This window comes from Lucilia cuprina, chromosome 6 (genome assembly GCF_022045245.1).
Source record: "Lucilia cuprina isolate Lc7/37 chromosome 6, ASM2204524v1, whole genome shotgun sequence".
Classification (NCBI taxonomy): domain Eukaryota; kingdom Metazoa; phylum Arthropoda; class Insecta; order Diptera; family Calliphoridae; genus Lucilia; species Lucilia cuprina.
Genome location: NC_060954.1, coordinates 38,426,497 through 38,440,274, shown reverse-complemented (window position 1 = coordinate 38,440,274; position 13,778 = coordinate 38,426,497). Strand labels below are relative to the sequence as shown.

The 13,778-nt window shown below is 32.6% G+C and overlaps 1 protein-coding gene across 2 annotated transcripts in view; it reads right to left on the bottom strand.

Moving 5' to 3' along the window:
• Positions 1 to 1,111: 1,111 nt before the first annotated feature.
• The window catches only part of LOC111677236 (mucin-5AC), a 30,281-nt gene continuing 17,614 nt past the window's right edge, over positions 1,112 to 13,778 (bottom strand). Inside the window, exons 1-4 of one of the 2 annotated variants that reach the window (XM_023438328.2) lie at positions 9,211 to 11,627; positions 4,433 to 4,831; positions 1,408 to 1,551; positions 1,112 to 1,349 (exon numbers count right to left, since the gene is read on the bottom strand). In XM_023438328.2, the coding sequence (XP_023294096.2) occupies positions 1,233 to 1,349; positions 1,408 to 1,551; positions 4,433 to 4,831; positions 9,211 to 11,217 (2,667 nt within the window). In that variant the 5' untranslated portion in view covers positions 11,218 to 11,627 and the 3' untranslated portion in view covers positions 1,112 to 1,232. Of the gene's footprint in view, positions 1,350 to 1,407; positions 1,552 to 4,432; positions 4,832 to 9,210; positions 11,628 to 13,778 lie in introns of those variants that run through there. The other variant, XM_023438329.2, reaches the window with a different exon arrangement.

Sequence of the window (13,778 nt, the reverse complement as noted above, 5' to 3'; positions counted from 1 at the left end):
AATCTTCAAATGGATTCTTTATAATGGTTAACCGGAACACACTGTCCTTATTAAATGAGAATTTAATGAGAGATCTCTTTGTACTTTTTTCGTTTTTCCGATGGTACTTTTTCATATTTTTACGATATTGAACATAGTTAGGGTAGCGAAGCATCCAGGGTATGCTAGTTTTTAAATAAAAATGCATTGTAATCATTCTGCTCATAATTATTTCTGATATAAAGTCCAAAAACTTTAATATAGTTTATAAAAGATAGCATTCTTTAGACAATTGTCTCGATTTGAGATTAATTTCTTTTATTATTTATGTTTTCTTAAATAAATAGATAAAATACGAAAAAAAAACAAAAGACACAAATTATGAAACAATAAAATATTAAATAGAAAGTTTTGTTTTAAGTTGCATCATAATACAAAAGTTAATAAATTTAAAAAAAAGAATAAACAAATATTTAAATAGAAAAACAAATCTAAAAAAAACAAACAAATTAAGATAAAAACCATGTTTTTTTTTAAGAATTTTAACATAAACATTTTTTTAATAAAAAATATGATTTTTTTTGCTGCTTATCTTAGAAACTAAAGTAAATATTTTATGTATGCATTGGGGCATATGGCTACAGACGGATTTCACACCATTATTAAATGTTAGATTTTTATATTTATTTATATATATTTATGTATGCAGCACATAAATTATTTTATAACATAATTCTACTGTTAATTGCTGTAATTACTTTATATACTAAAAATAGTGAAAATTGTTTATAAAAAATCAAGGGCCCTGTGAAAGAAGAAAAAAAAAACAGAAATATTTGAGAAGAATAAATTACTTTCTTTACTCTTTTCATTTATAAATTATTATATTTGTTTAATTATTATTTGTTTTTTATTTTAGTTTTTTTTTTTTAAATGTATAATATATATTTTTTTATAAAAAATGTTTATAGTGTATTGTGTTTTGTTCTACTAAAGTGTTGTAATAATTAATTATTTTTATATGAAACATGACAAAACTTTTTCGATTATTTTTTTTTAAATAAATACATATACAATATTAGAAAAGAAAATTCTTTAAATTTTTATAAATTAAAGAAAAGTGAAACTTGTATTTTATAAATATATGTATAAGGCAAACAGTATTTTAATTTTCTCTCAATATATTTAAATAATAATAGTAATAATGATAATATTTAAATATAATAATAATATTAATGATGATAAAAACAAAATCAACAGGAACATTTGTTTTTGCCATCTAAAGCTGTTTGATCTCCCGTATTGTTGAGATTGAATTTTTCACTATCGGCCAAATCTGCAGCACTTATTAGTTTATCGTTTAATAAAATCTGCAATATATATATAAGTTTAAGATTATATATTACAGTTAATTTTTTATTTCTTTACCTTATTAACTAACGCTCTAGCTGCCTCATCTATGTTAATATTTTCTTTGGCGGATGTTTCAAACCATCCAGCAAAACCATGTTCCTTAACATATTCATCCATTTTCTCGGTATTCGTTACAACACCCTGTTTATCTTGATCGCACTGAAAAAAGAATTTGAAAATATTTTTAGTTAGCTTTGAATGTCCAGCGAGTAGTTGGGGTTATAGCAGGTGAAAAATTTGAATCTAAGTTTTTATTGGGTGGTAAGAAACCTTTAACCTTATGTTATGTTTAACTCGTACCGGTACCAGATCACTCGGAAGCAAAAGAGAATTGAGCTCGAAATAATTCAACATTTGAATTTTTGTTGCTAAAGAAACCTTGTTAGCTACAAAATTGAGAAACATTCAAAGCTGCCAAAACGCTGGTTATTTGCTTACAAATAACCAAGGAACATTCTCTGCACAATGAAACTGAGGCACTTCCAGTTAAGGAACAATATCATGTTGATTAAACAATTCCTCATAGGATATGATCCTAACTTTAACAGCACACAATTATAATGCCATGAAAGTCCTTCCTATATACGAGGAGAAGAAATCTATAACGAATTGCTTTACGCTAACTTCCACCGTGTTTGCCTATTTTACGGTGGTATTTTCCAACCACTGGTTGAAGTATTCGGCAGCAAAAGAGTAAATGCTGTAGAGGGGAAAGATTTCGAGATAGTTGACCTGACGAACACAAAATCAATCAACGCTACCCTGGGTCTGAATTGTTGCTGCTAAAGAAACCTTGCTGCAGTGTGGTAACATTTGCTTACTGATACCCATTGGAGAAACATTCAATTTTGCCAAAACACTGCCCTATGAACTGTAATGGGCTGCTTACAAATTACATCGAAACATCCTCTACACAAAGAAACTAATGTCCACCCAGTTAAGGTGCAAAGTCATGTTGACTTAACAGTTCAACCTGGGATATTATCCTAACTTTTACATCACATAGTACGCATGTTTGAAAGGTATATACGAGGAGATCATATGAATATCGAAGTGCTATTTCTCGGTAGTCTTTTTTATCTACTGGGTGTGCCTGATGGCTCACTACCTCCCCTCTGAGTATCATACACACTGATGCCAGTTTTTGTACAATGTTCTGCCGGTCCATGTACAAACATCTAATCTCTGACCGTTGCCATTTACAACCAAGCATATATGATGGCATCTGCTAATACGAGTCCTTGAAATAAGCCTTTACATGAACACCTGTAGTGCTGGCTTATTTCACGTTTGTCTTTTTCAACCACTGCGTGAGCTTCTTTGAAGACCTTTGGGTTATTATACACGCAGGTCTCAGTTTTTGCACATGATTCTATCGGTCCTCATGCAAGCTCCGTTGCTTAACTTTCGAGATGTAAAAACATTTCTTTAGTTGGCCACCACGCAGATGGAATGGCCTATGTTGAGTCGTCAACATCACCTAGAGACATATTAGGAATTTGAAAATCGAATCCATCAAATTAGCCGAGGCCTTTGTTCTTACTCACAGAGAACACACTGTGGTAAATCTGAAATTAACAGAATTTTTCCCTAAACTATGATATGCAGATACCTCCATCTGCATTTAACCCAGCACATTTCACATTCATCCGATGCACTTATGAAGAATAACATTTCATTCATAAGGAACCTCAACCAACTGACCAGCCTAGACAAAGTCTGCCAGACATCCGGCCACCAGTAGTACCAGATTATGTGGTGCTCTGTGTCTATACCATTTCAATTCATTCCATGGAAAGGCTGAGAATACCTTTGATAATCGCCAGTTTATAGTCCTGGCAGACTAGAGGTATTGGTAGCACCACTTTTCCCTGCGATTCTTACCAATATGGAGACTTTAATCGACGAAATCGAGAACATACGCAGATATGTACATGATTCAATAGATCTTTCCTCATACACGAAAACTTTGACCGCCATTCATAGAGACGCCATGAAATCCGGGAACAAAGGATATCGCATGACACTAGAGTAGTTCTACCACAACTCAGATCGGAATGGAAAAAGAGGCTTAATGCCTATTGGCCACGTATAGACCGTCCTATGTCCAATGAATGTCCAGCATGTGGTCAAGGTCTCCACGATAAGCATTACATAATAAACTGCTTAGACAACCCTACTTCTCTTTGTCCAATGGATTTATGGACACATTCAGTTGAAGTAGCACAATTTAAAGACTTGGACATTGTTGTGAAACTTCCAATTAGATTATTGTATAGTTTTAACTATTACAACAATAACGTGGACTAAATTAAAAATAACGATTGTGAGAATCCCATAACAATGAAACTCTTAGGAATTACGTCCAGGAAAATGAGTTTATGAACATCGGACTATATGCTTTTGTTTTTATCAACAAATATTTTCCATGGAGAAAGGACCGATAGCTACCAAGGTGCATTTCTTCGGATTTGATTTATTATACATCCTCCTATCAAAACTAACTAAAACTTACATAGGCGAAAACCTTTTTAATCCAAAGACCTGCGTATAAGAATCTGGCTGCAGAATTTTTTCATCATATCAAGTTTTCGTGATATCGGTTTCTAAAGTTTGACAAAGGTCCGTTTTTTTCTTTGACATATTCTTAAGTATTTTCTTCTTAGCTTCGCTAGATGTCGGAACTACTTCTAGCGAAGCTAAGAAGTAGAAGAAGTTGAAAAATTTATTTAGGAACTGGATCAATAGAATGAATGTCGAATCCATACATACTGAAACCTTGATGAATATAAACTTCGGGTTTTATTACATTCGACAGTGTCGGTCTGGTGCTTGAAAGCACAATAGGGTTAGAAAGCACAAGTTGGTTGAAGTTTTTCAAAATCATTTGATATTTAATCGTTTCATGATTTATGACACCCAGAATATTGCTTAAATATATTTACATATGTTTGGTATAAAAAGGTTAATAGGTGGTAAATAGGACCATCAACATTAGGTTTCCGGGTTTAGTTCACTTTCAAAACAACATATAACATACCTTATTGGCCAGCAATATACACGGAATCGGACTACCATCTGGCAATTGTACTTTAGAATCTAAATCCTCTTTCCATTTACTAACACAATCAAATGTACCGCTACGTGTTACATCGAAAACAATAAAGGCACCAACGGCTTCCTTATAATACACTCTTGTCATATTACCGAAACGCTCCTGACCGGCAATATCCCATAACTGTAAACGTACAATCGTATTGGGATCCCAGTGTAAAACTTTTAAAGCGAAATCCACACCAATTGTGGCACGATAATTTTGACTGAAAAACTGATGAACATAACGTTTGATAAATGATGTTTTGCCAGTGCCCAATTCACCGATGACTAGAATTTTATAGAGATGCTCACGCTTTTCAGTGCTTGATGATGTCATTACAGTCTGGAAATAAATATATTTATAAGAAAAGAAAAATATTCTTTAGTAGAAGAGAATATAATGGAAAATGTTTAAGAACAAAGAAGGCTTAAAAGAAAAGCTTTGAAAATTCTTAATTTAAAAAGAAAGTTACTAACTTTTTTCAGTAATGTCTTAAAAATATTCTTAATCTGAAGCCTTAAATCAAAAAAACTGATTTTTTTTCTTATTTTTTTCTTTGATTTATAGTTTTTTAAAGACAAAAACTTTTCTTATATGTATGTTTTCTTAAACTTATTTGAACTACTAAGTCTTGGACGTTTTCTTTGGATTTTCTTATAAGCCCTAGGGTTTCTTATATGTAAATAGTTGAATGACTTTTATTTCCTTGAACATGGTTCTCTGGCCTAACAATAAGATTTAAAAACAAGTAGGAAAGTATAGTCGGGCATGGCCGACCATATAATACCCTACACCATGAGTATATTTTTAAAATTTTTACTTTTTTATGTTGAATATTATTTCAAAATATTCCAAAATATGGGCCGATCCTAGGTAAATTTGGGAAAGGGATATATTTTTAAATAGCAGTTAGTTTTGTTGAGTTTCATTGCGATACAAATGTGTACAAGGCAATTTAGACGTTTAAGACATTTTTTGGGGGGGTTTGTAAGGGCCAATCCTTACAAAAATCTGCAGTGTCATTTATGCTTACATAAAACTTATTTGTACCAATTTTTAGAGAGATAATAGAATATTTGACGTAATTATGACATAAAAAGTTCAAATCGGGAGGTACGGTTGTATGGGGGCTAGGCGGAATAATGGACCGATTTCAACCATTTTCAATAGGCTTCGTCCCTGTGCCAAAAAACATGATTGGTTCAAATTTCATCAAATTATCTTGAAAATTGCGGCCTGTACCTTGCGCACAAGATTTACATGGACAGCCAGCCTGACAGACGGACGGACATGTCTTAATCGATTAAAAAATGATTCTGAATATTTTTGTATGTTACAAACATCAGCACAAACGTATTATACCCTCCCCACTATAGTGGTATAGGGTATAATGATAAAACAAATTAAAAAAAAAAAAACGAAACTATAAAGTCATTGAAAAAGCTTGTTCAAAAAAGTAATAATAATTTAGATTAAAACATCGATACTATTTCCAGTATTTATTCATTTGCAGCAACAGACAGTAACATTAAAAATCAGGAAAAGAAATCAACAATTACATTTTTAAGGTTTCCAGACTCAAATTTCTCTTGTAGTTTTCACTCAAAAACCGATTGCAACAACTAAATCAATGAGGAAATAGTCTGAGAATATAAAAATACTGAGTGTGAAAAAACATTTAACGAATGATATACATAGAAGATTTGCATTGTGAATATGTATGATTATAATATTTTAAAATATGTATGCAAATTTTGTAATTGATCTGAGTATTTGAATAGAGAAAAACTAACTTATTTAAATCAAAACGATTTGCACGAGTGACTAAACTTGTCCTTCTCAGATTTATTCGCTTAATACCAAGAAAACATGAGTAAAAATGTTTTACAACATTTGTATGTAGAAATTATTACAACATGTGTAAAGCTAATGTTAAAATAGATTGAAATCAATGAATACCTTAAAGGTAATGGGGCTTATTATTAACCAGAGAACAAAGTAAACTTTTCTAAAGGATCGATCTAGTCTAAACTCGAAAAGTCTTAATCACATCAAGTTTTCAAGATATCGAGTATATTTGAAACGTTTTAATCCTTAAAGATACTTAATCCACAGATTAAGCATCTGTAAGTTTAATCTGTTAACTATATTTAGTTTCTAATAAACTAATACATATCGTGTTTTCTTAGAATTTATAGTGGTTCCATTTAAAATTTGACGTCTCAAATATGGCCAGATATGTATTTTTTAAATTATAGAATACGACATCTCGAAAAACTAAGTAAAAATTCTTGTAGCAATGAGAGCAAGTTACTAGAATGTAAAAGGTATAAATCGGAATATAAAACAAACAAGAGTGTTATATTCGAATTGCTTCCTTATAAATAAACTAAAGATAGTCCGATCAGGGTTGGCAGAATTGGTACAATTTTACTTCTTTTGATACAAACCGATCTTCAAAAGTACAAAGGAACACCAAGAACCAAATTTGAACAATTTAAAGTATATTCCCTTATTGATTAATTAAAAAATTTTACTTTTAATACATAGCTCAAAGAACAACCTGCTTTGTCTAATTTTTACTAAACTTCAGAAGAGAATATTGTAAAGAATCCTTGAAGATATTGTAACCATATAACAGAGTGTGCTTTTTTATCTGATCGCCTTTCTATTCTCTGAATAAGTCTTTGGGCTATTCTGTAGACTAGACAATACTCTAATCTAATGCCTAGTTTATAGACTTTTGTCTAGTTTATAGACTTATATAATTTGTGCTCTAATATATAGAAAGACAATAGACAGTCAGTTTAAGGGCGGGTTTTACTGATAGAGATAATCTTCATTCTTTGGTTAAACTGGGTTTAATATATGTTTCGTGTTTTTCAGTTATCAGTAATGTTACTTATTATCTTAGTTTAACTGAGTGTAATTGGCCAATTAAACTCTAGTTATAAGTAAGAAAACATAATTAACATAAACAATTAAACAATAATTTCGGAAGAACAGGAACTTAATATTATAAGGAAATTTCCAAAATTGTCCATTTTACAAAAGTATTTTTTGCAAAAAACTGCTGTTCATTGTTTATGTTTTTGAGTGAAAAGTTGAAATTTGTTCCGAGTTTATTCTAACAGCAAGTTAAGCCTAGTTTAACTGAGGAGTAAGAAACTCGGCCTAAGAAGCAGTCTATTGCCTACCCAGCTAAAAATAATTGTAAAATGCTACTACATATTATTCTCTTTTATAACCGAATATAAGTGAGAAAAGAGATGTAGAAAAGTCATTACAAATAACATATGTGGAGTACATCAAAGTTTGGTAAACAACCAGTGAAATTTAAAAAAAAGACTTCCAAATATTGGATTTTTATTGCTTTTAAAATTAAACATTCCTACAATGAAACGCTAATGTAAACTTCATAGAGTTTTCACCTGAATTTAAAGCACTTCGGGTTAATAGTTTTGATGAAAATACTGCATCATTTTTCACACTTTTTTTGCTGGGTATATGGTCTTAATTATTGACTAATCTATAGTCTTAAAGTACTTTTAACTAGTCGTTTATTTCTAGAGATTATCCTATGAATGAATCTTAGGACTAGTTTTAAACTTTATATATTCGTTTATTGTCTAGTCAATTGACTAGTACATTGGGGGTTTGGGTCAAATATAGACTGATTCTCACTAAAGTTGGTAGAGAGATTTTGGCTCATACAAAACATACTCATCTAGTAATGAGCGTTAAAGACATTTTCTGAAGGCAGCCTTATATCTGGGATAGAGTCAATTATAAACCGATCCTCATAAAACTAGGTTAAGAGATTTACGTTCACATAAGACTTTTTATGTATAATTTCATCGATATTCTAGTATTTTTAAATCAGTTATGAATGATAAAACATTTCCAATACCAAACGTTATCAAACTGTCTAGCTTTTATCCTTATAGTGATTTCAATAGATAGGCGGATATGGCTAGATTGTCTCTGAATTTAATAAGGACCCAGAATATACATATAATTGAGGAAAAAGGTGCACAATTTCCTATTACTTTTATAAAAATTTACATATTCTCGAAATTGATGTTAAAATCTATACAAAATGTTTTCCTAGATCAGTCCATAATCGAATATAGCTTCCATATAAGTTCACTCTCTTAAGATCAAGTTATGATATCAACACAAAATTTGATCCAACTGTGTGGAACATAACATTATAAAATATCGCTTTGATGCGATATATAACCTAAACACGCTTTAGTTTTTAACGACATCCATTTAAAAATGTTTTGGATATACTAAAATTTTGTAGAAGCGGACGATAATTGACTATGGCACTCATATAATCTCTCAAGTCGAAAATACATAATCGTATGTTGAATGTTGCGGGTAATCATAAATGGATCAATATCGATTCAGTATTTTACTCAAATAGTTATGGTATGTATATATTGGATCTTTATAAGTCATAGCACCCAGATTAGGTATCTTCCGAGGTCTAGGATTAGAGCAAAAGTAATCCAAATATATAAAAACTCATGCTCCATTTAATGTTACAATATCTTAGGTAAGGACTACGTTATTCAGACGTCAGATTAATCCCAAAATATGCAAACATTTTTGGAGGTCCCATGAACTTAAAACACTCCGGTTAATTTAAACACATATTACCGGATAACAGCACAATTCCATTAAGACATACTAATATATGCTAATATTCTTACCGGTTCCATATCTTGATCCATAGTTAAATCACCAAAAGCTGGCATCTGTTGTAACTCTTCAAGTGAAACTTGGTTTTCGTCCGTATCCAAAGATAAATCACTAACACCCGATTGATAACGGAAATGAGAACGTTTCAATTCCAACGAATTTAACTCGTCGTATATACTCGACTGTGATATATAGTGTATGCGACGACGATTTGCCTCTGCTAAGGATGTATCTTTGTCGTCAATGTATTTTTCCGATAGATTGACCGGTTGCTGAATGGTAAACTCAAATAAAGACTGCTGGAAAGGAGCTCTAACTGGACTGCCTACAGCGAAATGTACGGTAACCGGTTCCTTGATAGCTTCAAGGGAATCGTAATGCGTGGAATAATCGCCTGGTTTAACACTTTCCGCTATTGAGATGTGATCGTCTGCTTGTGGAAAGGTTTTTAATTGAACTGAATTCGAATTGTCAATGGGAGATGTTTGTATATTTTCCTGTTGCTGCTGTCTAACAGTGGTAATGTCGTCGGTGGCTGATGTTGTTGTGATTGAAATCGGCGGCGTCGGCGGTGTTGCCAATGAAGCGTTAGTTGAAGAAGATTGAATTTCAGACGATGTTTGTGGTAAACTTTTACAAGTAGTCAGACTGTCGGGTGTTGTTGGTTGTAGTTGTTTTTGGATTAATGAATTCGTTGGCAGTGATGTATGATCTATGGCTTGAGTTGCATGTGTGGCTGTTGCTGGTTCAGCAACTGCTGATTCCACAAGTTGGGGTTGCTTAACAGTATTTGGTGGTGGTGTTGTTGTTGAGGTAGGTCTTGGAAGTCTGTGACCTCTTTGTGGATTTATCATTAATTCTGTTTCCTTTTTTGTCGTTGCTACAGTTTTATCTGTTGCGGCTGTTGTCGTATTGACAGCTGTGCTGTTATTGCTGGCGCTGGATCCTTTTGCGGTCTTCAAAGACGATGATTTTTGTTTGGATTTTGCACCCGTTACTAGTTTAATAGCTGCTCTAGTTGTGGTAGATGTTTTGCGTATTGCACCACTGCTTGTACTCGTTTGACTGGTAGGTGTAGATGTTGTCGTACTCGTATTTGTTGTCGTTGTTAAGCGTGATGGCTTAGTGGGTGCTCTCTCTTTGGGTGGCGTATCTTTAGAACTTTGAGTGATTGTTATCTCTTCTTGCTGTTTACTTTTAGATTGTGCTGTTGCTGTTGTTGAGGGTTTCTGCGTCGTTTGAGTTGTATGTTTAGGTTTGAGTTTTTTGCTTTTATCTAATGGTTCATCAGATGATTTCGTCACGGTATCTGAGGTCTTAGGTTTATTATCATCTAAGGTATTGGTGTTATTGCTTGGGGACGGCGTTGGCGTTGGTGATGATGATGGAGTTGCTGGGTTTTTATTTAATAGTTCTTGTGAAGCCACGGTTTCGATTTTCTTCGATTTTATGGTAATTTGAACTTTACTTCTAGAGTTCAAAGGTGTTAGACGTTCCGTAGTAACAACTACTTCATTTTCATTATCCTGAAAAATCGGCTGCAAAAGTTTTGCAGTCTCCTGTTCTTCGAAATTTAGTTTTGTGTCTTGGTCTTGTTTCGGCACTACCTTGGACTTTTTCAGTCCAAATAAAGATTTACCAGATTTCTTCTTTTTCTTTGATTTCTTATCCTCATCTGTTGACAGTTTAGATTCGGGTAAATCTTCAGTTCCACTTGAAACAATCTGCTCAGAAGATTCGGTAGCTGTGGAAGAGCCTTTGATATTTGGTTTCTCTTTTTTACGAGTAGAACGTGAGAGCTTTTTAAGAGCAGAGGAAAAACGTGAACGACTTTTGGTCTTAGCTTGAGTCTCCTCCGGATCAGAGTGTATGTTACGAGAACTTTCAGCTTTAGAACTATCCTCTAAAAGTTGATGCTGTTCACAAGTCAAACTTTCCAGTGACGTGGGTTTTGTTAGTTGCAAGTTGTCAAACTTGTTAAAAGTATCGTTATTTTCGCCCGGGTCAATATTTGGCATATTATTATAAATTTTTAGCACAAGTAAAAGGAATTAGGGGAATTTTAAATAGGACGTGGAGGATAAAGGGCTTTGTACAACAAGATTTCAATTGATTTAACATAAATTATTGCAAAAGATTCTTTTGATTTCACTAAAAGCACTTATAAGGTTTCTTTAATGCAATTATTTTAAATAGAACACAAATTTAAATTCATAAAAAACTTTTACAAATTCTTGTATAAAATTCCATTATTATATTTCCGACATCCTGGTCCATTTTCACTCATAATTTCAAAATTTTATATCCTTGTTTGCGGACGGAGCTTTAACCGGTTATTGTTGCTGCTTGCAGTAATTAACTGTAAATATTTGTCCGTTATTTAATTGTATTTAAATCACCACCGTTTACAACGCCAATTTGAACATAACTATTCTCTTCTAGGTATTTGTAGGCTTTTTATAATTTTTTTTGTTGTTTTTGTTTTTAGTTTTTATTCAGCTGCAAAAAAAAACTATATATATATCAAAACACAAACGTCGTCATCTGCTCTATACATTTGAGGGCCAAACCAACCACGAACGACAAACAAACAATGTATTTCAGTAGTCAGTCCATGTAGTATTTGCAATTTGTTGTGAATAAGGGTTTTAGATTACAATATGTAATATGTTTACACACACACACACATACACATAATATACTACTATGTAGACACCTCAAGTTAAGTCAAACCAATTCTATCTATTCTAGTCTGGTCTAAGTTAAAGGGACCAACAACCATCACACCAAATGAGTACAATTTGAGGTAGAAATTTGAGTTCTGCTCAAAATTGATTGCGGTCAATGTACAGTGCTTGCAACAAGTGCATAGACATGTATGAATATACAAGTGAATGTGTTGACACATGTTACTACACTTATGCTCCAATACATGCGAGATAATTCAGTGTGAATTTTTTGTAAGAAGATTAAATATTTGAAAATAACAATGTATACAAGTAGGAAGTGAAAAAGTTTAAACTATTAGAAGTTTAATTTTCTAATAGATCCACATTTAAAATGTAAATCTGAAATCTGGATTAGTGTGAATTTTCGCACATATTATATATATTAATTACACAAATGCCACTTTGGAAGATTTTTTTTAATTACAGAGTCAAATTAAAGCAAACTATCATGCTTTAATGTTGACCACTTGCCATAAAAAACAACCGATTATCTCTTTAATAGTTCTAGGATAAACCCTTAAAATTCATATCTGTTAAATGATTCTCTCTATAGCTTCATATATTTTACTATGTGAACAACTTGAATTGACTTTACCAAAATATTGTGGTCAGTGAAACTGTAAACATTTCTCAAACAGAAGATCTTATGAATATGTCGGATAATAGAGTAGTTTGAATGGCGATGGATGTACGATATCGATACAATTTCCCTACTTGTGTCATCCGTGTGGAAGAGAGAATTCTTATTTTCTTTGTAGATCATCCAATACGTCTCTATATGAAAGTTACTAACGCAAAGCAATCAGACATTTACCAGTCCGTGTAAGCTTATATAGTTGCTTCCTCTAGTCTATAGCTACTACTATATAAAGGAGAAATGACCGGACCAGTCGTGATCGATTGACCGATAATTTAACACAAAATTGTGTTCAGCGATGTCAGGTTGTCAGGCTCAGTCCCTAGATAGAAGTGAAATGTTTTTTCCCCTCAAATTTGTATTCTCTTCAAAGAGAAAATTGCAATCGTGAACTTGCTGTGAACAATTCATTCAATTCAGCTTGTTGCATAATCAAAACTTATTTCATCAAAAATGAAGCTGAAGCTTACTCCAATGAAGATTGTTACATTGCACCATGATCAATAATGTTTGTATACCCTACACCACTTTAGTAGTGATGTTTGTAAGATACAAAAATATTCCTCATATACCCACCTTAAAGTATATCAATCGGCTTAGAATCGTTTTCTGAGAGGGTAAACTATGTACGTCCGTCTGGCTGTAAACCTTGTGCGCACGGTACAGGTCACACATGATGAAGTCTATTGATAATGGATCAAATCGGTCCATTATCTCGCCTAGCACCCTAATGTTTTATTATATCAACAAAAGTCGGCTAAAACTTAGTTTTATAGAACTTTTAATGACACTACCGGTTTTTGTAATGATCGGGCCTCATTTAACCCTATCCCCCGTAGAAATCTCCCCTTCAGTAATATGACTTGAAAGTCAAAATTCACTACCACTCTCTACCAAAATTAATTACGATAGGAGTATATTTCCTCCTCTACGTAAAAAATCCTTTTTATACCCTACTACACTATAGTGGAAAGGGTATTATGCGTTTGTGCTGATGTTTGTAACGTATTAAAATATTAGTCAGATGCACTTTCTGAGTCGATCGATTTAACGATGTCCGTCCGTCCGACCGACCGTGTGTCCATGTAAACGTTGTTATCAAATACACGTTTGTTTTGACCCAAGAACAAAGATTATTGAAAATGGTTAAAATCAGTCCATTTTTTCACCTAACCCCCATACAACTGAACCCCCTGAAAATAAAGTTAAAAAC